Below are 25,342 nucleotides of genomic sequence, written 5' to 3' on the forward strand. Positions count from 1 at the left end.
ATGCATTTCAATGGGTTTGAGTATATTCATATTTCTGTGAATATTGGAAGAGACACACTTGACATATGGCTGCTTAAAAAATATAAATCCTGTGTGTGTTAAAACTTTTATGTCTTGCAGTAGAGGTGGAATCATCATACAAATTAGTGAAAACTCCAACCTTCTATTTTAAGTGTTATTAAAGAAATTTCTGATATCAGTATTTCTTGTCATTTCTCCAAAAGCAGCTCTTCAATGCTGATCCTGAGGAAAGACAGCTGTCCTTCTGTCTTTAGATGTTGTATAATGATTAGTGATTGGAGGACTGTGAGGCAGAAAGTTCAGGTGATAGCCTGAGAAAAGAAAACTGCCCAAAGAACTGTTGATTGAGAGGCAGCAGAACATCCAGCAGTTGCTGAAATACCCTGGAATTCTTTGTCTTTGAGGAGTTATCCAGATTTGCATAGACATAAAAGATCAACATATATTTAATAGCTAGTAGGAATTTTTCATACTGATTCTGGTCTCAGCCTTGTGTATCTTCATTGTGTCCAAGTCAAAGTCATTTTGTTCCTACATGTTAGAAAGTAAAACTTTCTTGAAGACAAAGAAGGAAGCAAATAGTAACTAACTAGTCCTTGTGCGAAGTCCAGTTTTTCAAGATCAAGACAATTGCCTAGAATACAGCAGCAATTGTTGCAGTTTTCTATACTGGGTGTTAAAACAACCCCAAATTCTATGGGTTGGTTGTGGCAGCTAGAATGTTCATTTGAGGAACATGCACGCTGGCTGTTAAGCACAGCACCTCAAGTCAGCAGCATGTGGCCTGTCTTTCAGTAGTTAGACCTACTTCCTCTTATGGTACCTCAGGACAGCATTCTAACATCCCAGAAGGGTGGAGACTGAAACTGAGAGAACTTTTGAGGCCCAGGTGCTGGGAGTCATGTATTTCCACCACACTCTATTGGTCAAGGTTAGTCATGGGCCAGCCCAGATTCAAGAGTGAGCAGAAGCTCGTCCTGGGAGAAGCATCAGAGTCATGCTGGCATGGAGCAAGTATGCAGGGATCACTGCATCTATCTTTATACAATTTTTCCAATTTTTCCTCCTTATTAAAGCGGGGATTCCTTTAGCAACTCGACTGTGTACTCTTTCTGAGTACGGAGAGATATATTTACAAAATGCAACGAGAGGAAATTGCACGGAAAATCTGGAGACCCTGGAAACGCAGGTATGCTTTCTAGTTCATCTGGTGGGCACTTCGGGGATGCTCTGAGTCTAGGCTAATCTGTTTGGTCTTCAGGTGCCTGATGGTCAAATCAATGCTTTTAAAACACTCAAATTGTAAATTAAGAAAACCCATTCAGTTAAACCCTTCTTATTTGGTTAAAGTTGACATCTGTTTAATGTTGACATTTAATTTCAGAATGTTTCAGCAAATGGTAGCCTAGAAAATATTTGCAGACTGTTCAAGTGTTGACTGAACATAGACCCCTGACTTCAAAAACCTAAGGTGGTCTACTGCATCAAAATTAATGGAAAAATGATATGTACAATGACCCTTAGACACAGACAACTCCAGATTGATACTGGTCTCAGGGCTGTATCAATGAGCTAGTAAAATAAGAAGGATTTATGGCTACATATGCTCCCATTCATATGAAATTATATTGACTAAGGATAGAGGCGACTGAGCATGCATGGAAGCGCCAACTCATTTGATCATGCAAGAACAGGAAGACACTGCAAACTTTGATGTAGGCACTTCTGTGTGCAAGCATGTCATTTCTTCTTTATCAAATTGGATACCATTTCCATACTAAAGACATTATAGCTAATACCACCAATTGGTGAGTGTTTACTGCTGTCAAATACGGAGGAGCCTGGACATTAGCTAGGGTTAAGACCTGATAAGCCCACTGTAAATTTAAGATGTATTTAATTCACCTTATCTATGTGACCTCATGATTGACCCACATGACATTCTCTAAAGTCGCCCATTGTTTAACTTCATCATGTTTTGGATGACCGGAAACTGTGGTTTGCTGTTGTTCAGAATCAAGACACTGTAGCACATTTGCAAATCTTTAGCGTATGGGAAAAGATCAAACTAAAAATTCAATGTGTTGTTAGTATTGAGTAAATCACTTCTAGATCATTGTAACACCAAAACAAACAAACAAACAAAACTTTGGTTAATTGGTTATTTGCCTGTAACATTTAAAACATTTTGTGTATAGTACTAAGTGTTCTAAATCATTTTTAATTTTTAAACACCACAGATAAATATTACTGTAAGTGAGGGAGAGTACAGCTCTGAGGAGTGAAATGTTTGGCCAGGGGCCATCGCCAAGTCACTACAAAGCCACTGTTGAATTTAAAATCCACAGGAAACCACACCAACTCCCTGGTCACAGATGGGCAGGGTGTGGGTGGGTTGGGAATGGGAAACAGGATGTGCAGGTAGCTGCCAGTCACACACACTGAAAGAAGGAGGGCAGATTCTGGAATCTGGCAAGTCAGTGTTTGCAGCTTCCAAGATGTGTAAACCTGTCTAAGTCCTTAAGTGTTAGTTAGGTGGGAGCTCAGTTTACAGAGCCATTTCCCATTATGTGTTCTGTACGATCACACCTTAAAACATCTGAGTGCCAAGCACATGGCAGAGACTTGGCTGTTGAATTCGACAGGTTTTTGTTTGTTTCTTTTTTTGCCGTTGTTGTTTTTTTTTTTTTTTTTTTTTTTTTTTTTTTTTTTTTTTTTTTTAAATTCTGTCTGCTGAGAGGATTTGTCTCCTCTCCTTCCAAGTGAGTACTGGTTTGATTTTTGAAGCGATGGTGCCATCTAGTGTAAAACTGAGTTCATTCTCTCCACACGCGTTGACCCACAGTTACACAGCTGTATGACTAAGGCAGGCAGTCTTAATATAATTCAAGCAAGTGGTGAAATGTAACTGGAGTTTTCCTGCCTGGCCCACAGTCAGGACAAATCTCTGTCACCCGCCAGTCCCACAGCCGCTCAGACCCAACCAAGTAAACGCAGAGACTTATTTTGCTTTCAAACTGTATGGCCGTGGCAGGCTTCTTGCTAACTGTTCTTTTATCTTAAATTAACCATTTCCTTTTATCTTAAAGTAATCCATTTCTACAAATCTATACCTGGCCATGTGGCTGGTGGCTTATCGGCGTCTTCACAGGCTGCTGGTCATGGCGGCGGCTGCCGCGTCTCTGGTCATTGCGGCGGCTGCAGCATCTCTGGTCATTGCGGCGGCTGCAGTGTCTCCTTCTGCCTTTCTGTCCTTTTATTTCTCCTCTCTGCTAGTCCCGCCTATCTTTCCTGCCTAGCCACGGCCAATCAGGTTTTATTTATTAACCAATCAGAACAACTTGACATACAGACCATCTCCCAGCACAGCCAAGTGCAGACCATCTCAAACACCTGCACTCAGGCCCATGGTCCTAATCATCCTCTATACGGACCTGCTGGGTAACACCACAAAGAACCCAAGAAGGGCTCCCACAGGACATACAAATCATCCCACAGCATGAAAAATGAGGAAAATCTCTGTTCTCTGTGTGGTTTACACAGCAAAAAAAAAAGTAAACAAGAAGAACTCGGAGGGTGCGATGCTCAGGAGGTTGAGGCTCACCTAAATTTCAGCTCACTCAACTGCATTCTTTGCAAAACGTTTAAATTTGACTTTTTGAAAAAAAAAATCCTTTTAAACAGATAGACAGCATCACAACAAAATCGAACAATATTTCTGCAGAAGCCCAGTTTTTAACAGCTGATGCCAATCGATTAACTCCTGAGAACATCACTTCGGCTGCCCTAGTGGTTGGACAGATCTTCAATGAAACCAGAAGGGCTGAAGAACAGGTAAAATTCAAGATTTTAGCTTTGGCATGGTAGCCTATTGGTGGTGTTTCATTAGCATGTGCAGGGCCTTGGGTGAGGGGCATCCCAAATTCTATTCGTTATCCTATAATTTGGGTGGTATGTAAGTTAAGACTCATAGGGCAGAGTACTCTTTCTGGGAGATGCACAAAGAAATTGAAAGAGGGCTCCCTGTCTGAACACCCTCTGGGATTGACATGATGGTTGTTATTATATTAAATATTCCAGCATGTCCTGGAAGGAACAGGTCTCTAGCTTTATCATATACAGTTTAGCAATTGTATTAGACTGTGACATACATGTTCTTTCCCAAATAAACAGTTTTCCTAAACACTTGCTCTGAAATAGGCCTTCAGCTCTGCTCTCTTTGTGCCAAGCAACCTCTCAGGTTGGTCTTTGGCTTTCTCAAGAGTCTCTAAACTGAGTTTACATGTCTAATATCATGGCCTGCTAAATTCTGAAACATAAAAAATGAGAAGTATAATCAATACTTGTCAACAATGAAGTTTTTCTATTGGTCAGCAGGGTGGTAAGCCACCAGTATGGAGTATATCAGCATGGCTCCTTTCTTTTGTAGTCTTTAAATATTTTCTTTCAAAAATTGTTTTAACTACCAACGGTCCCTTGAGAAGTAGGTTTTAAGGAATAAGGTAATGGAAGACATAATTCAAAGAATATGCACTTCCAATTGTAGAGTTTATAGAAAAATTTGTCAGCAAAGACGCAGGAAGGAAACTCCAAGCCATTATCTCTCCGTCTCACTCCTGAGTTTTTGATTGTAAGAAACTGAAGATAATTTACTGATAGTTATATAAGTACAACTGATAAGTCATGCTAAGCTATGATGTGTGGACAGGCAGGCCCACAGCCATATTTGTGTCTACTTTCAGACAAGCACTTGCTCTTCTGTTCTTATGGATGGAAAAGGGCTGTGAATGATCTTATCATGAGGTCAAAATCAAAACCCTAAACCTCCTACTTCACAAGCTTCATTAGGGTTTTACTTCTTATCTTGGCCCCTTCCTTTATATCATATAGGTCTTAAACTGAAACTTTGATTTAAACTTTTTTCCTTTGGATTATCATGCTAATCATGCTATTTTCTACCATGATAGTTCCTCATGATAGTAGTAATGATTATGCATGACACATATCTTCTATGATATGCCTTCTCCCTCCCAGGCAAAAAGAGTCGCTATAACCACAGTGAGTCAGATTCTGGATGCCAGTGAAGATGTTTTTCAGAAAGCTGCTGTGATTAATGAGGACTCCTTTTCAACGTAAGCAACAGTTTGGAACACAGTTTGGGAAGTACCACTACCTCACTTCCTTGTCATTGCTTGTCTGTACAGACCTCCAGGTCTCTATGGTTGGTACTGGGATTAAAAGCATGTGTCACCATGCTTGGCTCTGTTCCCTAGTATGGCCTTGAACACACAGAGACCCTGCCTGATAAGTAATCAGATTGAAGGCATGTGCTGCCTGACTTCTTGTTTACATAAAATAGCTGGCCTTTCCCCCTGATCTCCAGGCAAGCTTTATTAAAGCACAAATAAAATATCACCACAGATGACAATAACAATTTCAAGTATCATTGGGTCATTTCTCCTGATGAAAGATGCTCTTGAATGTTAATATTTATTATGTGGGAAATACATAGCATAAACTGCTGAAAACTCATGGAATTGTGTAACATTAGAAATAAAAATATCCTCTTCATAAACAATCTCTAATTAGTTTAAGCTTCTTAAAAGATTGTGGTAACCAAAATAATTCATATTTTTCTGAATCTATGTCCAAAATGCAAATCAATGATATTCCATTATCACATTTTTATAATAAAATATAAGATTAACAAACCACTAACACATTAGAATTGGACAAAACAAACAAACAAAGGGAAAAGATCCCAAGAGAAGGTACTAGAGAGATCCACTTATTCATATTCTCTGGAATCCTGTAAAAAACACTAAACTGGAAGCCATAATAAGTACTCAAAGGACATTCTTTCTGCCTCATCTTCTGTGGGGTTCCCTGAACCCTGAGAGGGGGAATTTGATCGAAACATCCCTTTTAGGGCTGCGTGTTCCAAACATTCTCTCTTTTCATAATGTCTGCATTAGTTCCCGTCTGCTGCAGGAGGGAGCTTCTCTGATGGTGACTGAGCAAAGCACAGATCTATGAGTATAGTAGAATGTCTTTAGGAGTCACTTTATTGCTATATTTTTCTGTTTGATTTTAGAGCAGTAGTACTTGGTTTTACCTTAGATCCCTGGGCTAACTTGTATCAGGTTCTTGGTCACCCAAGCTGTGTTGGGTATGAGTTCGTTCTATCTTTTGGAGTGGGCCTTAAGTCAAATTATAGATAATGGTTGCTTACTCCCACAAATTCTTATCAAATGAAACTTCTAGTCCCAAGAATAAGCTATATCTAGTTGAGCTATTGCCCAAAGAGTTCCCATGGGAACCCCTAAACAATCCAGACTGTTGCCAAGACTATAGGTTGCTCTCCACAAACTGAAGGCAATTGCTCCCCATTGCTGAAGACAATATTTACAAAATTCATTGAATGCAGAGAAGCTGAGCTGATACCTACCTAGAGCCTTCACATCCACGTGGTAGCATCTTTGTTACAAAAAATATTCTGCACACTAATTACCAAAGGAGAAACCCAAACACCAGCCCAGCCACAAAGCCTCATCTCTACAATGCTGCCCTGCCTGTAAGACATGCTAGTGCAATGTTGGCACAATGCTTGTGGGGCAACCAACTATCATACCATTTTAAAAATTACGTGTGATAGAGCAAGACTCTGGTGAAGAGGACAGGCACATATTTAGGTAAATACACACAGGTCCACATACATACAGGTAATTGTCACGTCACCGTGACTACAGGGGTTGTGTGCTCACGCCTTTTCTAATGTAATGAGGGAGACAACACACCTCTGAGTTTGTGACAAAATGTTGTGTTGTGATGTTTCGTTGTATGCAGGCTCATCGAGCAAATGGAGTCTTACTCCTTTTCTCTGGGTGACGAAAGAGTGGTGGAGCCCAACGTCGCAGTCCAGTCGGTTACTCGAGGCGATGATACGGGGTCAAGTGTTCTCTTCTCTGTACAGAGAGGTAAGCTCTTTGTTCCCTGCACTTGGAACAGTAAAGAGCAGTCCACTGCCAATCACAAACAGTTCCTGGTTCACCAAAATGCAGATATTTAAAATTCTACTTCCCCTTTCCTTGTAGGATCGAGTGATTCTCTAGTTTCTGGTGGAACATCTGTTAATAAAACTGCCGACAGACTCAATCCAGATGCACAGACTGAACTTCAGATCTTGCTTAATACTGGGCAAAGTATGTCTTGAACCTTTTTTTTTTTTTTGCATTGTTTTGTAAATACATTCAAATTCAAGGGATTACTGACTTGAAATTCATGAAGGGAGGAATAATCCTAGCTTAGTTTTACACCTAATAATTTTGTTTGAGGGTCTTTGGGCTCTAATACATTACAGTAATCTCAGTTCTACTATTTCAGGTAACAGAGAATCCCTCTGCATTCCAAAAACACCTTGGAGAGTAATAGATTGAAATAATAGTGCCAGGCATACAGATCTGTATTTCTATGAGACTCTTACACTCATCTGAAGAAGAATAAAAGTAAAATAAAGAAAGCTAGGAGTAAGAATGAATAAACATAAGGATATAAGTGAATAAAATTATAAATTAACAAATGCTAGGCTTGGTCAACAAAATGGAAAATGGATTCGATGAAAAACAATGAAGCCAGCCTCTACCAAAGCCGACAGAGGGAGAAGGAGGAGGTGTGGAAAGAAATAGCTAAAAAATGTGGAGACTTGAAAATAACAAGATGCAAATATAAGTTTGTCTAGGAAATCTAAGTGTTTGTAAAAATTATGATTTTTGTAATAGGTGCTCAAAATACTATAGCACTGAGGGGAAGAGTAAGCAGCAACGCTAATTCTTAAAAAAGAATCCATGCGCTTGTACGGATTTCAGTTTCATCTCAAGCATGCCATTCTTTTATTTAAAAAAGAAAAGAGGAATCAAAAGTGCTGGTTTAACATCTGTATTTTGCTTTTGCTTTTTTATCTTTTATTTACATTTAATATTTTTTCAAGATTTTCATGCATGAGTACTGTATTGAAATGGCTGGTTTTCACCCCTTCCCTTCTCTTCCTCCAACTCCTCCTATGTCCCCTCCTACTGCCTCTCAAACTCTTGACGCGCACGTGTGTGTGTGTGTGTGTGTGTGTGTGTGTGTGTGTGTGTGTGTAACAATAAGAACACACACGCACACATAAACTACAAAGTCCGTTTAGTATTGCTTGTATGCAGATGTGTTTAGAGCGGACCACTTGTGAATGGATAACTTACCAAGGAGCCCATCCCTGAGAAAAACTGACTCTCTTCCCCAGCACCTGTATTTTGCTTAGAAGGTATTATTAAATGTAAAGTTTAGGGTTGGAAAAGCCTGATTTTACTTTTAGAAATCACAAACATGAATTTGTTTTTGGTGGATTAAAATGGCTTGTTCCTACAAAATAAAATAAAATGGAGTGAATTTTGTCATATAGTATCCAGGAGGGAAAGATTTGGTGAGGACAGTTTGTTGTGAGGAACATGAGAAAGCCATACATTCCCTCCCAGGTAGAGGCTAGAGAAGAGTAACTGGCCAAGTAGTGACCAAGAGACCATCAGGACATTGCTTGTCTCCTTCTCAAGTCACGTGATGGAACAGGCACGGCTCACGGTTGCCATTTTTGTCATATCACGTATGAAAGAGAGCATAAGTGCAGTGTATGCAATTATCCTGTTAAAATGTACATTTAGGAGCTGGGGATGTGACTCAATGGGTGAGAGCATTTTCTTTGTGTGCATGAGGACTTGAGTTTGGATCCCCAATACCCATGTAAAAAGCCAGGTGTGGATGCCTGAGCCCATAACTGTAGGAGATGAGGGGACAAGAGGAATTCTGGGACTTGTTAGCTCCAGGTTCAGTGGGAGACCATGTCTCAAGAAAGTAATTAGAGAGTGATAGAACAGAACCCCTGGTGTCCTTTTCTGGTCTCAGCATGCATGCACAGGTGTGTACACTCACGTACAGATGTGTGACTATGCCACGCACACATACAGCACACACCAAAAGATGTGCACTTTCTTTCTTTTTTTTCTTCTGAGACAGGGTTTCTCTGTGTAGCTTTGCATCTTTCCTGGAACTCACTCTGTAGTCCAGGCTGGCCTCGAACTCACAGAGATCCGCCTGCCTCTGCCTCCCGAGTGCTGGGATTAAAGGCGTGTGCCGGCGGCGGCACCGCCGCCGCCGCCGCCGCCGCCGCCGCCGCCGCCACCACCCAGCAAGATGTGCACTTTCTATTATTTCTTTGGCTATCTTGCATGTGGCTAGCAGCAGTGTAAATGGTTAAGAAGTATTCCTCGGCTAGTTCTGTTTGACCATTGCCATGGCCAGGCAGGTACAACTTCCACACTTGTAGCCCTACAGGACTTCAATGATTCCATTCTCGAATGTTCCAAAAGAACTGTTTCACAATAAATATCCCAGCCCTGAAAAAGCTGATGATTGTCAGAGCAGAGATGGTGAGGAGTGCCTGTGCCAAGACCCAAAGCTTCAGTCAAATTTGTTGCTTTGTGAACTAAGGCATCTGCCCTGATGTCATCAAATGGCAGGCAGACCTCAGGGAAGCTTCTCTGGGCATAGCCATCTTGACAGACAGTAACCTTTTGCTAGTTCTTGCTCAATGCTGTGCTAATGGAGGAGGCACCAAAAGCTGGCTCTACCCATAGGTCCTGCCTCCTATCTTACGACATAGAAAGCAATATGTTTATAAGTGAGACAGAATAGGCAGAAATGTGACATTCCCATATAGGAGATAAGAAAAGTGAACCTCGGAAAGAAATCTATGGGAGGAAAATTAGCGATTAGCCAACCATGGGTTGCATATATTAATTATGCTTACTATAGACTTACAATATAGATCTGTATGCCAAAATTCTCTCTCTCTCTCTCTCTCTCTCTCTCTCTCTCTCTCTCTCTCCCTCTCTCTCTCTCTCTCTCCCTCTCCTCCATCCCCTCCCCTTCCCTTTCTTTCCCCCAACACACACACACACACACACACACACACACACACACACACACACACACACACACAGAGAGAGAGAGAGAGAGAGAGTCAATTACAAGCCCAAGAGAGTTTTGTCTTAACTTATGATTGAACAATTATAAACTAGCATTTCCATAATCCTCTTCTTGGCTTTAATTTGCTTTAGCAACTCGCATAGCTCAGGTAGACACATTTACCAGCTTTTTATAAGGGTTATTACAAAGGATACATATGGATATAAGCACAGGATGAGGTATGAGTGAAGGGGTGCAGAGTTTTGGTACCCTCTCTGGGAGTGTACCACACTCAGGAACCTCCACATACTTTGCTATTCCAAAACTTTCTGAACTCCATCCTTTGGATTTTCATGAAGACTTAATTGCATAGAAATAATTGAAGCATAGACAAGCATGTGGAAATATGATTGGACAAAGAATATGATCTAATGCTCATAAATAGAATAGGGAAATTCAACAAGTCTAGTAACACTCCTCTTCAAGACTGTGAAGCATCCCTGCCTCTTGGACCTGGGGTAAGATATTTATTTAGATGAAATCTTAAAATTTACTAGATCAGAAAGGCCAAGAGAATGTCCTGATGGCCAGCCCCAAAAGAGACATACTGGTGCCCATGGCCTGCTTTGTGCAGGTAGTTATGAACCAATGGCTGTGCACAGCAATGTTATATATGCATACTGTAACATTACCATACTATATTGCAATCAAGTAAAAGCTCAGCAGGTGAACTATTTTTTATTGTACCTTATTCAAATATGAAGCGACCATGCAGTTCCACAATGACCTGAAACTTTTATTTTTGCTCACCACCAGGTACATTTATTGAATATTAATGTCTGTTTTCTCCACAGATAAAAATTCATGTGGTTTTGTAGTGTATCAAAACCACAAACTTTTCCAATCAAAAACTTTCACCGCTACATCAGATTTTAGTCAAAAAATCATCTCAGGCAAAATAAATGCAAGTGACCAAAATCCGGATGTTTCTGTGCAAATGGTGTTTAATCCCACGGTGAGTCTCCCCATGAACAGAAATTTAAAACATCTGGTTCCTCTTAATTACAAAACCGGAGATAATTTAAATAAAAGAACTCTACAGTCCCATGCAGGCTTCCTGGTTGTTGGTCCAGACTCTGTGAGTTTCCAAGAGCCAGGCTAGCCTTTTCTGTGGGTTTTCCTCTGAGGCCTCTAGCTCCTACAATCCCTCCTCCCTCTCCTCAGCAGGACTAGGCCCAATGTTTGGCCATGGGTCTCTGAACCTGCCTCCATCAGTCACTAGATGAAGGCTCTCCACTGACAATGAGGGTAGTCACCAATCTGATCACAGGGGATGGACAGTTCAGGTTATGCATCCGCTGCTGCCAGGAGTCTTAGCTGGGGCCTTCCTTGTAGGCACTTCCTTGTAGAGTTCTCATGCCCACCCACTCAGAGTCCACCCAGGAGATCTCTATTTCCCCTTCCCAGGGAGATCCATGCATCTCCTACTTGGGCCCTCCTTGTTACCTAGTCTCTCTGGGTCTGTGGATTGTGGCCTGGTTATCCTTTACTTTGCAGCTAATATCCACTTATGAGTGAGTACATACCTTGTTTGTCTTTCTGGTCTGGGTTACCTCACTCAGGATGATTTTTTTCTAGTTCCATCCATTTGTCTTCAGATTCCCTGATGTCATTGTTCTTAACCTAGGCCCTCTGCATATAGGTGACAGTTGTGTAACTTGGCCTATTTATGGGACTCCTGGCAATGGGAGCAGGGCTGTCCCTGGTGCTTTGACTGGCTCTTGGGAACCTATTCCTCATGCTGGGTTGCCTTAACCAGACAGAAACAGGGGGAGGGGCTGGGCAGCTTGATATACCATGTTTTGCTGAAGCACGTTGGAGGCTTGCCCCGTCTGAGCGAATACAGAGGGAGGGTGGGGACTTGAGGGGAGGGTAGATGGGGGAGGAAGTGGAAGAGGAGGGAGGGGAGGCTGCCTGTGGTCGGGATGTGAAATCAATAAATCAATTCTAAAAAATTTAACCGTGATATAAGAAAAAAAAAGAACTCTACAGAACATGTCTTTGAAAGCTCTTTTGAAGTAGCCATTTAAATCTTACCTAATTTTCTGACAAGCTATCTAAATAGAAAGTGAATTAATTTGATTTACATCCTTATGTACTTTCTTTGATTGGGTGGTTATTTGGTTTGCTTTTGAGACAAACTCTCACTATACAGCTCTAGCTGGCCTTGAACTTGGGGCAGTCCACTGGCTTCAGCTTCATAAGTACTTGGATTCTAGCTCTATGCTTCCACACCTGCCTTTTTATGCCCTTAGTCTTCCTTTAGTCTACAAGGAAGACATTAATCCTTAATATGTACTTACTTCTCTTGAGACTCTTATCCTCTTAGATTTTTTTCCCTATGCAATTAAGCATTGAACATGTCACCACTTCACAGTATGACAAAAGAGAATTCCAGCTTCACTCCTACGCCTGTGTCTACTGGAATTTCGTAACAAGGGACTGGGACACACGGGGCTGCCAGAAAGACGGGAGCGCTGCAGGATTCCTCGGCTGCCGCTGCAACCACACGACCAATTTCGCAGTGCTGATGGTGAGAATGTGCAAGTTACATGGGAGGTATAATTTACATAGATCCTAAGTTCCGATAAAAATGGGAGATGCAGGGAATGGATGAAGTGGTAGGTCTAAAAGGGAACGTGCTAGAAAGAAAGTAGCAGTTCGTTTTTGTTGTTTACAATGTGGTTTTAGGATAGAAATAGACATATTTAGGTTAGCACTGTGTTTTTAAGCATGGAAAGGATGCATACATGTGAAAGAGATGGTGCGTCCTACTGGATGAACTCAGAGTGAAGTCCATGAGAGATAGGAACCGTTTAATACATACCTGGCCATATGTAGGCCACTTTGACGTCTGGAAACATTTTCCTTTGCTGCTGTCCAAGTTGCTGCTCTTGCTGATAAGTGGGAAAGAAATAGCTCTTAAATTCTTTATGATTTTCCTATAGGTCCCTTCTCCCTTTCCTTCAGCCTGTCCATGGCCAAGCTTCCCTGTACAAGGGGCTTGATAAAAAAGAAAGCATATTTGGCCTCTGGCTGGTTATTTTAAGCAATATACTTTTACAATACTGACTTATATTAATATATTTTTTAATGCTTGGGCTAGCTTATTTAAAAATCTATGTCAAATAATTTTTTTCAGACTTTCAAAAAGGATTACCAGTACCCCAAATCCCTAGACATATTGTCCAACATTGGCTGTGCTCTGTCCATTGCTGGCCTGGCTCTGACTATCATATTCCAGATTGTCACCAGGTAAGAGGAAAGGGCTGCTTTTCACGGGACAAACTGCTCTCCTGATTGTAATTTACTGGGAGCGTTCATTTCAGAATTTAGTTTCTCTAAACTAGAAGGAAACTCAGTCCACAGGCTCGTTTTTTTCAGAAGGCACAATCCCACAGAGGCTGAGCTAAAGTTATGATAAACATATAGTTACAAATTAGACAACGGTTTCGACAGTGATATGAGCCCATGGCCCACAGATCCTGCAGCTCTTTGATGTAGAATGGAACACGTCTGACAAGTTGGGTTGCAAAAGAAAACATTGCTGAACAACCAAGTTTTGAAAATCATTTTTAAAATAAGGAAAGTTTTCAAACGGTGAAATTTCTAAAGTTATTGTTTCATAGCTGTCTGTTTTTAAGAAAAAAATCTTTAAATTTTAAGTAAGTACTTACGAACGTATTTCTTCTCACCTGATTTTTCCACTGGACATCTAATTTTGCCTCCTTTGTGGGGTTTTATTGTTGTGGTTATAGACTGCAGGACAGTTTACAAAGACAAGGGGCTCCTCGGCCTCCCTATGGTTTGGTGCGTCTTTTACTCCTGGCTCCCCAGGGCTAAGTACCATCCTGGGCCTTATAAAACTGTAACTACAGAATAAACTGATCTATTGAGTTTAAAACATTTTTGCCTAATTTTATAGGCTTATAGGAGATTTACCATTTAAGTGAAATGTAAGCAAAATAGCCTAGCATTTTCTTGTAAATGCATCACATTTTTGTATTTTTAACTTTTAAGAGTATATTTGGCATTAATTTAAAACTTACAAATGATTTTTTGAAAAATAAACCCTGAACTTTTTTTCTACATCCAAACACAAGTTCATCTATTAATTTGTAACGTTCTATTTTGAGCAGAAAATGCCATGTAGAGGCAGGCTCTTCTGCATGTAGCCTTTGTATATGTTTGCCAATGCCCCAAGCTCAGTGATGTAGAACAGTTTATTACCTCTCATGAGTCTGGGGCTTACCGGGGCTGGTCTAGTCTACCTAAGCTCTCCCAGGAGATGGTAATCAGACAAGAGCTGGGATGAGTCCTCTGGAGGTTCCTCAAGGACAGCGCTTCTCAACTATCTTAATGCTGTGACCCTTTAATACACTTCCGCATGTTATGGTGACCCCCAACCATAAAACTATTTCATTGCTACTCCATAACTGTGATTTTGATGCCGTTATGAATCTTAATGTAAATATCTGATCTGCAGGCTATCTTATGAGGTGTCATGGCCCACAGGTGGTTGAGAACCATTGCCCTAGGGTATCAGAACAGCTGGATCTTTCTCATGTACATAGACCCAGAGCATTTCTGGGTGGTTTCTTTAGCAGGATAGCTGGACTTTGCCCATGGCATGAGAACTCCAAGGAGCACAGTAAGAAAGCTGCCAAGGAGGCCATGATGGGACTTTTGTGTGACCTGTACTGGGACCCAAGGCAACCTTGATTCTGTGGGACCTTCCTCCCTAAAGACAAACAAACATACAACAAACAAACAAACATATAAATACAAATTTAAAGGAACTTTAAAAATTAAAAATGACTTTATTGGTATAAATTAAGTATATTAACATCTTTCTACCTACACGTCCACACTCTTGTTCTTCTAGTTGAACTTTGCTAAGGGTCATGAAAGTATGGAAGGAGGACTCAGCATTATTGTGTCCAATGGATAAGTCAGTCTTGGCCACCAGCTTTCAGGTACATTCTGTTAGTTAAATCAAGGCAAGGACAGGCCTGGAAGAGGACTATGTAGGGCACAAATGCTGGGGATCAGGACTCACTGGCCACTGACTCCAGAGGTTAGCTATCATTTCTTCTTAGTCAGAATGCAGTGGGTACCTCCACCTGTTGGCAGAATTCACTTTGTAGAAACTCTTTTCTGATGTGAGAAAAAGAAGGTTTACCACCAGGCCATGGGCTGGATTTATATTGAGCAATGCATTTATTTATTTATTTCTTCATAGTGTCTCTGAGGATTTTTAAACTTTTTGTTCATTTTGTTATTTTGGGGTGTATGAGTGTTTTGCCTACATGTATTTAAGGGCACTACGTGCTTGCAGTACCCATAGAGGCCACAAGAGGGCATCAGAGTCCCCTGGAACAGGAGTTACAGAGTTGGGAAACACCATTGACTGCTGGGAATTGAACCTGGATCTTCTGCAACTGAGACATTTTTCCAGCCCTGATTTTTTTTTTTTTTCAGTTGTTTTGTTTTCACTTAGGACCTAGTTCTTTATATTTACTTTTTGTTTATTTTTTTTATTTTTAGGAAAATCAGAAAAACCTCAGTAACCTGGGTGTTGGTCAGTTTGTGTACATCAATGTTGATTTTTAACCTCCTCTTTGTGTTTGGAATCGAAAACTCCAATAAGAACTTAAAGATAAGCGATGGTGACATCAGTGTGAACCCAGACAACAACGAAATACCTGTACGGGACACCGTCGACACCCCGAACCCCTCGTGCACGGCCGTCGCCGCCTTACTCCACTATTTCCTGTTGGTGACGTTCACCTGGAACGGACTCAGTGCTACCCAGCTCTACTTCCTTCTGATCAGGACCATGAAGCCCCTCCCGCCTCACTTCATCCTTGTCATCTCGCTAGTTGGATGGGGTAAGGGTTTGCATCAACACTGTCCAGACATTTCACTTGTTGCAATTGTTTCATGTAAACAAACACCCTTTGGAGGGCTAATCATCCAGGGTATGGGAGAAGAAAATAGAGTAATGAAGTACTGTTTCTGTCTAGTAGCTTTTTCTCCAGTGAGGGACCAGGACAGGTGTACTGGACACAGTATAAGCTAAATTAAAGAGGTTAGTTTTTTAAAATATCCCTTTATTGATTTATGCTAGATTTAGAACAGATGCAAATAATCTCCTGGCTACTTTGATGGGAGTGTTTCACAGAAAGTAATCAGAGTGACTTGTTAAGAAAAAAATTCTTGAAAGCTATATTGTGTCCCAGCAAAGACAAATGAAAGAATTGTCTCATTTGAACTCTAAATTGTTCAAGTAAAAGAGGAATTCAGACATTTTGTGATGAACATTGTGATCAGAGATACAAAGGAATGAAAAATCAGATAGGATTGGTATATAGAGACAACACTAAAAATAAATAATAAAAAAGAAAAAGAAAAATTCTGTCTACATTTAATCTGTCTCTACTCATTGGTCAGTAGATTGTCTAAAGAGGAAAAAAATAAAGAGGTCAGATGTATAATTTACTCAAAGTCTTTTATAATTAATCTCCATCTTGGGCAAACTATTAACTCTTTGTCTCTCTCTGTCACTTAGGAGTTCCAGCTATAATCGTAGGTGTAACAGTGGGGATTGTTTATGCCCAAAGTGGGGACAAGTCGCACTGGGAGTTAGACTATCGGCAAGAGGAAATGTAAGTTTTATCTCTTTAAGCTCCTTTGACATAAAAGTGTATGTATTCATTGACACCAGCTCCAAATATCTCCAAGTTTCACTTTTTTAATGTCATATTTTGTGATGGGTATTTTAAGTTCTCAAAAGTACATCATAGTTTAGATAGGATGACACAGAAATTTCCTATGATCATCCCTGAAAAGGAAGTATCCACTGTTTGACCTTAGAAATCTGAAGTTTCTCATATTAAAATCACGTCCATTTAGTTAGTGGGAAAATCATCCAGAATAATAGCTATGATCCTTAGTAACCGTGTGTCTCGACCCTTCCTCTACAGTGTGGATAGCAGTTATAGTGATTTCGCTCAGGGGTTGCTATGCAGGGATGTCAGTCAACCCTGAAAACATTTAATAACTCACAAAGCATGTTCTATGTCTCACCCAGATGAACTCCTCATGTTAAACATGATTGTGACGGCTATTTCATGCTATCATGTACCACAGATCCTTGCTAGGCCACCACCATGGATAATTAACTGTTCATATCAGAAGAACCTGACAGTATGGTGTCTGGGGTTTTTGTTGTTGTTGTTGTTGTTATTGTTGTTTTGTTTTGTTTTGTTTTGAATGTGGGAAGAATTGAGGAAAGCTGAGCTGAGCTGAGCTGAGGCTCCATTCTTTGTATTTCCCTCACCAGACAGCAGCTGCCCTGAGGTTTATCCCCCCTTCTCCTGTATCCCCCACTGTCCCTATCCCCAAATTCCACTCTAAGTATTACGCCAACTCACCTGAAAACCATATTGTCATAATGGCCCTTGAAGACGCCAGAGAAGACTACGGTGTCGAGAGACTTACCTGATATTACCAGCTGTGGGACTGACTGGAGGGCTGCCCGCCTGGCTGGATTTTACAACCTAGACTTTCTGCTTGATTATATTTCATTATCATTTTGAGGTTTAAAATTTAAATGTCACTATTAGAAATAAGAGGTAGCAATATATCATGGGAGAGATCGCTTACTTTCATCCCATTATTAATTTCTTACTGTAACCCAGGCATAGAACTAGACCCATTTCTATGAATGCTTTCATGAGAGAGAAGCCAGTTTGCTTAAGTGTATTCACACTGGGCTATCAATAATTTATAGCAGGTCCTTCACTGAGCTGCGTTAGATGCTCAGGACAGCACTAGGCCACTGATGATTACAAATGGGAGGAGAGGAGAGGATGTGTAATGTGATCGTCCAGATCACCCTACTGCCTTCTGCCCTATATGTGGGGCGTTTACCCACCACCCCCACAGCTTCCCAGAGTTTTCTTGAGTGCGAGCAGCAGGAAATATTAGATAGAAGGATTTATAGCGGAGAATGTTGCGGAGATAAACAGATAGAAAATAAACGATAGCCTCGAGAGGGCCTGGAACCTATTCCAACGGGCCCCGACTGTCTCTGGTCCAGGGTTTTTATAGAGACGCCAAGGGGGTGGAACAAAAGACCTCCTCCCCCAGCACAGCCAAGTGCAGGCCATCTCAGACACCTGCACTCAGGCCCGTGGTCCTGATCATCCTCTATTCAGACCTGCTGGGTAAAGCCACGAGGAACCCCAGAACGGGCTCCCACACCTATACACGTGCCATCGAAGGTCACGTTACTCCATCGGTTGAGAAAGAGCAGTGGTTAATGTGGTTTTCCTGGGTTATTCTTCCACTCGTGCCTCCTCCATGTCTCCTGTTCTCCTTCACTGACCCCAGTTCTGTTTATCTGACCTCAGGGCCCTGACCCAGTTCCCTGACGTGGTGGCTTCTCTACGAGTCTAGAGAAGGAACAAATGCAGGGCAGGCCACAGTCCTCTAATGCACTACCTCAGTTCTCTATACTGTCATCAGATGGGCTCTATCACGCTCTGATGGGAAAAGGGTTGGCATTACCATGGGGACTTATAACAAACTGGTGGTGAGTTTTTCCACTTCATGCTGTAGAAGTTAATATGGGTCTTCCCATTGTCCATGGCAAAATAACCAAAGCATTTAACACATCTGTAGTCCATGGAGGATGCTCAAGAGAATCCATGTTTTTATTCTTATCAGCCTCCATCCTGTGACACTCTTTTTTAGAAATTCTACCCCATAACTGTAGAAGTTAACACAAGGACCCATTCTCCTGCTTTTCCTCAGAGGTGTTTATCTTGAAGTATGTCATTTGATTCAGAATAACAAAGATAAGGGATGCCATGAGCACAGAAGTATCATGGTCCCTCTTGAACTAAAAAAAAGGATAAAGGGAAAGATAGAGTGTTCCTTCCTGGCACATATTTTCCAATAGATTCTGGTATCTACATGCATGTCTCTTCCAGGTTTTCCTAGCCTTAGGCCACTAGAGATGCTTACAAACATCCATATCAGTGTGCACACACAACAAATGATGCTTCTCATAACTTGTACCTTTGAGCATTTGCAGGGGGTGCATTGTATTTAACCGTAACAGGTATCCTCCATCCACAGGTGAAATGAAAGGGATGCTGGACATCCTTAAGATAAGCTTTGCACATTCTCATCATCTTACTTAGAGATGGCCCACTCTGTCTGTTAAAGGTGGACATGCCTACTTGTTTATTAGTTCATTACAGACTTGAACATCATCTCAGTTTTATCACAGGTCATTCAGATTAAAAATACTATTTCTAACAGTTTAAAGGATGATGTTCCAGTGCAAAGCAATTTAAAAATTCTTAGTTATATACCATAATGTTGTACCTCCAGAGGAAAGAAAGTGAATAGGAATTGAAAGCCAAAAATGTACTAGGCTTCTAGTTATGTTTTTTACTAAAAAAAAAAATCCCTGAAATATATTTTAATCATATTTTTCTCCTCTCCCAAGTCCTCCCAGAACATTCCTGCCCACCCACACAACTTTGTGTTCTCTCTCTGCCTCTCTCTTTCTCAAGAAAAACAAGAAATAAAAACAAAAATAAAATAAACAAGAAACATATACACAAAAATCCAAACAAACAAACAAATACCATGGAAACTGAAAACCAAAGCAAAAAAACAAAGGGCCAATAAGAAAAACAAGCAGACAAACAAACAAAAAATCAACACCAAACAAAAAGTCCTCGAAAATACCACTGAATTTGTTTTGGGTTGATCAACTACTCAGGCATGGGGCAGGGCCTGACTGGGGAGTGTGGTTGGTATACCCACTGAGACTCCACTGGAGAAAACTGATTTAGCAGTGGTATACACAAGGCCTGAACATGTTCAAACCAGATGGGGTGCTGGTTATTTTTTAATACTTAGTTGTTTTGTTTTTTTTAAATCTATATGTGTATGTCTGTGTGTATATGCCAGACAGTAGTTTGGACACCAAGACATCATCATGTGTGCGGATACATGTAGAGGCCAGAAGAATACTTTGGATTCACTGAAGCTGGAGTTACAGGAGGTTGTATAGTGTGGTGGCTGAGAACCAAACCCCAGACATCTGTAAGACCAGCACTCAATTCCTGAGCCATCTCTCCAGTCCTTGGTTACTTTTGTAAATGGCCTGCTGTTCTGCCTGCTAATACCTCGTGGTCTTTCCTCTGAAAACTGCTCAGAACAATGATATCACCCTGAATTCTCCTCCACTCAACAGTCAAACTGTCATTAACTATTTCTCCTTTCTTGTCAAGGTAGGGTCCACTGGCCTTGAACTTCTAATGTAGCCATGGATATTCTTGAACTCCTGCTCTTCCTGCTTCTGTCTCCCAAATACTGAGTGTACAAGCGTGTGCCATCATCCTGGTCTCTCCTTACTTTTAAGTAATCTTCACCCAGACTGTTTCTTGACATTTCTCCTATTGCACACCCCTCACAATACAGTAACCTCCGATGGTTTCCTACTTTTGCTCAAGGCTGCTCTCATCACTGCACCTGGGGTAATACTTTTTCAACCTAAAGCAGATCATGTTATGTCTCTCCACCTCATCCAGAATGCAAGCAATTGCCCACAAAGCCTCAGCGGAGTTTGTATCTTTCCATAAACCTCATGCACTTACTAAACTGTTCTGAGCCACACTAGCCTCTGTTTCTAAAGCTGTCACCCCAGGGCCTTTGAACATGATGAAATCTCTGCTTAGAGCACTCTTGTTCCTCATCAACTTCAGGTCTTTACTCAAGTATTATTTTTCTGTGAGACTTTCCCCCAACCATTCTATTAAATTGAAATACTCCACTAATATGTATATGTATATATATATATTATATAATATATATATTAGTTTTTAAAACACTTATTGCTCACATTTTTTTATCTCGAATTCTCATCACTATCTGGCATATTATCAACTTAGTTTTTGTTTTATCTGCATCTCTAAACTAAAATATTAACTTACTAAATTATGGAGTTCTCTTTACTGATAATCCCTTGCTGTCTAAAATGCCATCTGGCACATAGCATGTTCTCTCTAATTGTTTTTTAAATGAAAAAATTATTTCAACAATATTATCAGGCGGCCACATCATTTTCAACTTTGATAAGAAATGAAAAGAACGAAACCCACACAAACTTCCTTCATCAAAACAAAAATAGCAATAGACAATCTACAAAACAAAAAAAAGCACAATGGAGTTAAATAACTTTTGAAAACTCTTTTTAAAGTATTAACATTTTGAATGTCTATCACTGGGCTGAGGAAGCATTTCAGTTGGAAAATGCTTGCTGTGTGAGTGTGAAGACCCAAGTACAGGTCCCAAGCACCTTGGTAAAAAGGCAGATGTGGTGATGCACACCTGCAATCTCCATGCCTGGGAAGCTGAGACAGGCAGCTCCCTAAGGCTCATGGGTCAGCCTAACAGATCCAGTCACATGGTTATTTTATGGCCTCCATTGGCATGTACCTATTCATACAAGTTCTCTCTCTCTCTCTCTCTCTCTCTCTCACACACACACACACACACACACACACACACACACATACACACACACACACACACACACCAATAACTAGCAATAAGAAACTGTTTAAGTTACAGAATATCCAAAGTAATAGAGTAATAAGCATAATATTAGATTAATTAATGACATTTCTTTTCATATTCTCCAAGATATGCTAAGTGAGTTCCAGAAGCATTTATTGAATAGTGTCATTTGTTTAAAGAAAATGAAGGAAAAGTATGTATTTGCTAAAGTTTGTATAGCCTAAATCTGTAAGGATTCATCAGAAACATTGGTGAAATTTGGAGCTGGAAATATGATACAGCCACTTGTACCTTTCATATTATGAGCCGGGATAAGCTACATATCCAAAAGTATAATAAAAGTAATAGCTTGCCTAAAGTTAGGTACCTCATACATGACAGAAGTAGCATCTAATTCAAGACTGTGGGCTTAGGAGTACACATATTAATTACTTTTCTGTTATGGTGATAGAATACCTTTACACAAAGCAGCTGAGGGAAGAAAGGTTTCTTTTGGCTTTATGTTGCATGGGGCACAGTCCACCCTGCCTGAGAAGGCACGGCAGCAGGAACATGGGGCCGCCATGAAAGTCTCAGAGCACAGCTATGGCATTTCATCTACACACAGGAAGGAGAGAGAGAACAGGAAGTGAAGCTAGGCTATAAAACCTTAAAGCCCACTTCCAGTGACGCACTTCCTCCTGCAAGGCTCTGCCCCCTGAAGGTTCCACAACCTTCCTAAACAGTGCTGCCAACTGGGAACCAAGTGGTCAATACATGAGCTTCTGGAGGCACATTTCTGACTCAGATCACAACTCAGTCGTTGAGCTATTACCTGGCATGCCCCAAGACCTGGGATTCCTCTCTCCACAGTGAAAACAGCAACAATAGCACTAGTAAGTAGTTCAGGTCTGACTCAAAAGTGCATTTACCTTCTACTGGCCCACATTGACTCACAGGAAATCATGACAGAAACAACCTTTCTAGTGGGCTGAATTACTGAAAGTGACCTCAGATGTGTAAGATGGCAGAGGATATTACTAGCAAGGACTTCAGTTCAGTGAAGGCCAATAATGTTTTGGTATTGGTTCTTTTCTTGGTCTCCTGAGATCATCTGTTTTCCTCCACAGCTGCTGGCTGGCCATTCCAAAGAGTGATAACTTTGTGAAGAGTCCGTTTTTGTGGTCGTTCATCGTCCCTGTGACCATTATCCTCATCACTAATGTTGCTATATTCATCACAATCACAGTCAAAGTGCTGTGGAAAAACAACCAGAACCTGACGAGGTGAGCCTCCCGGGGTGGGAAGCTGCCCGCACAGACTAATGGAGATGTAACACAGCACCTCACTACACCCCACCTGCAAAGGTTGTCAGAGCCCGCACACAGCATGGACATGTGTATTCAGGAGAGATTTCCCAATGAATTTTGAGAAACTGAATCTGCTCACCTCTGCTCACCTCAGCAGTCCAATGTGGTACACAGCATTATATGCCACACTTCTGGGTCACATGGGCCCAAGCAGTCCAGTGTGGTATACAGCATTGTTTACCACACTTCTGGGTCACATGGGCCCAAGAGAAAATTAAACTGTGCAGTGTCAAGAAAAATATTTTCTCTTCAAAAATCCCCCAAATTCAGGAAACAGGAATTTGACCACTTGAAGAAATGAGAAGGCTGTAGGAAGGGAGATGCTGGCACCCACGTTTCAACTTGAAAATGACTACCTTCAGTGCTTGAATTACACACTGCTTCCAACCTTTCAAACTTCATTGCAAGTATATAAAACTTGGATATTTTCCTTACAGATGTATTCTCTCTTATAAAACGAGGAACATTTAGTGGCACTGAGACCACGTTCTCTGGCTTACCAGGTCCCACCCAACTGCAAGTCTCCATACTGTGACTTTTCTAGCTCCAGTCAGGGTTCTTATTGTTATGTCTAATATCTCTTGTGATTCAACAAGAGCTTTAGATTGGATAAGTATCAGAAACCACTGGACACATACATGCTGCAACCTCCTGCCCCGAGTTCACAACATGAACTAAGCAGAACATAGTACAGATGAAGCTGTGAGCTCAGGCTGAATCCGGCAGTTCTGTCCATTCCAAGTGTCCTTACTATGAGGACATCTGTGAACTTACACTAAGTCCACAAATGAGGAGAGATAAATGAAAATCATCTTTTATGAGAATATAATCTTCAATATGTTCTTTACAAATCAAAGTATCATTTTTCACATATGGTTAATAGCTCTTATTTAAAGGCTATATGGGGGAAATACCATTCTTGCTAAGCATTAAAACATGCATTTTTGTAATGTTGGGGGTGGGGAGACTTTGGTGAAGGGTTCTTAGCCTAATTGTATATTAGATTATATTTCCTGTATACAGAACATCATAATTTTGGGTCAGAGACATCAATCAAATTTGTATTTTTCAATTTTGACTGACAGCCCGTGGTTTTCAATTGGCCTAATAACAATGAGAAGGGTATATGATGTGTTTTAGCTAACTCTTTTTCATGTATTAGCTAGATACAAATCAAGTCTCTTCAACATTTAATGACTTAGAATGACATTATTTGTCATGGGATTGCGTGCACCTGGTAGTTGTTTAAGCTGGACAGGTTCAAATGCGGACAGGTGAGCTAGGATGATTATTCCCTTTTGTATGTAGTTGCTGGCAGTTGACTGTTAGTTGGTCTTGGGTGGCAGTTTTTCAGTTTTTTTTTAATCCTCTATTACCCCAGCTCACGCTTCTTAATATATTGCTGTTGTAAATTAATACAACAGATTCACATTTTGGTGAATGTAGAGCCTAAAATGAGTATGACTAAGACATAAAGAAGTTGAGGGGGAAAATGTATGACCAGCAAGGAGAGCAGGAGAATAAAGTTTCAATTTCACTGAACAAATGAAAACATGGGGATTTTATTCAGGGGGGGGGGGCTATATGTATTTACATGGGGGGTTGCCATTGCATAAGGAGGCCCAATTTAGGGTCATAATATAAAAAGATAGCAGACACATGTTTTGGGCATGTGTTAGCCCAATATCTCAGAGCACATATGTAAAAGATTAAAAGAATGGACAGAAATACATCTGTATATACTCATTTTGTACCACAAAGTTTTTACTGAAAATGAAGGAAAGGGTGGTTTTGAGTGTGCTAACATGGGAGTCTGGTCCTGAAGAGGCCTGCCTTGCTCAGTCACTAACACTGTAGGGATCTCAAGAGCAGCAAAGGAAGGCAAACTCCATGAGTGATTGCTTTCCAGTCTCTGGCTTGCTCTCCTGGCCATAATAAGTCACATAGTCAAGACCAGATTTCAGGGGTACAGACTTCCCATGAGAGGAGAGACCAGTCTGCTTCTAAATACCTCATTTTCATATCACCCAAGGCACAAGAAGTTCCTAGGTATCCCAACCTCCCTACAAAAAGGAATTCTTCACTAGCTCATCTTTAAGTAATAATCAAGTAGAATCCCATTCTTAAAAAGTTGATTCATGAAGTTTCCTATGTAGTATTAAAGGAATGATTGGCCTTAGCCTTGCAAAATGCAAAGTGTGTGTGTGTGTGTGTATACATACATATATACATATATATATATATATATATATATATATATATATGCTAAACATGGGTAGTGATGACATTAGTAAGCAGAATCCTAA

At 40.7% G+C, this 25,342-nt stretch overlaps 1 protein-coding gene across 1 annotated transcript in view; it reads left to right on the top strand.

Moving 5' to 3' along the window:
* The window catches only part of Adgrg7 (adhesion G protein-coupled receptor G7), a 51,505-nt gene that overhangs the window by 18,008 nt on the left and 8,155 nt on the right, over positions 1-25,342 (top strand). The window contains exons 4-14 of the mRNA XM_028867522.2: positions 1,098-1,210; positions 3,706-3,855; positions 5,056-5,153; positions 6,868-6,998; positions 7,116-7,223; positions 10,878-11,038; positions 12,461-12,616; positions 13,226-13,338; positions 15,631-15,974; positions 16,655-16,751; positions 22,797-22,952. Coding sequence (XP_028723355.1) covers positions 1,098-1,210; positions 3,706-3,855; positions 5,056-5,153; positions 6,868-6,998; positions 7,116-7,223; positions 10,878-11,038; positions 12,461-12,616; positions 13,226-13,338; positions 15,631-15,974; positions 16,655-16,751; positions 22,797-22,952 — 1,627 coding nt within the window. The remainder of the gene's footprint in view (positions 1-1,097; positions 1,211-3,705; positions 3,856-5,055; positions 5,154-6,867; positions 6,999-7,115; positions 7,224-10,877; positions 11,039-12,460; positions 12,617-13,225; positions 13,339-15,630; positions 15,975-16,654; positions 16,752-22,796; positions 22,953-25,342) is intronic.

The sequence above is a fragment of the Peromyscus leucopus genome, chromosome 12 (assembly GCF_004664715.2).
Source record: "Peromyscus leucopus breed LL Stock chromosome 12, UCI_PerLeu_2.1, whole genome shotgun sequence".
In the NCBI taxonomy this organism is placed as follows: Eukaryota; Metazoa; Chordata; class Mammalia; order Rodentia; family Cricetidae; genus Peromyscus; species Peromyscus leucopus.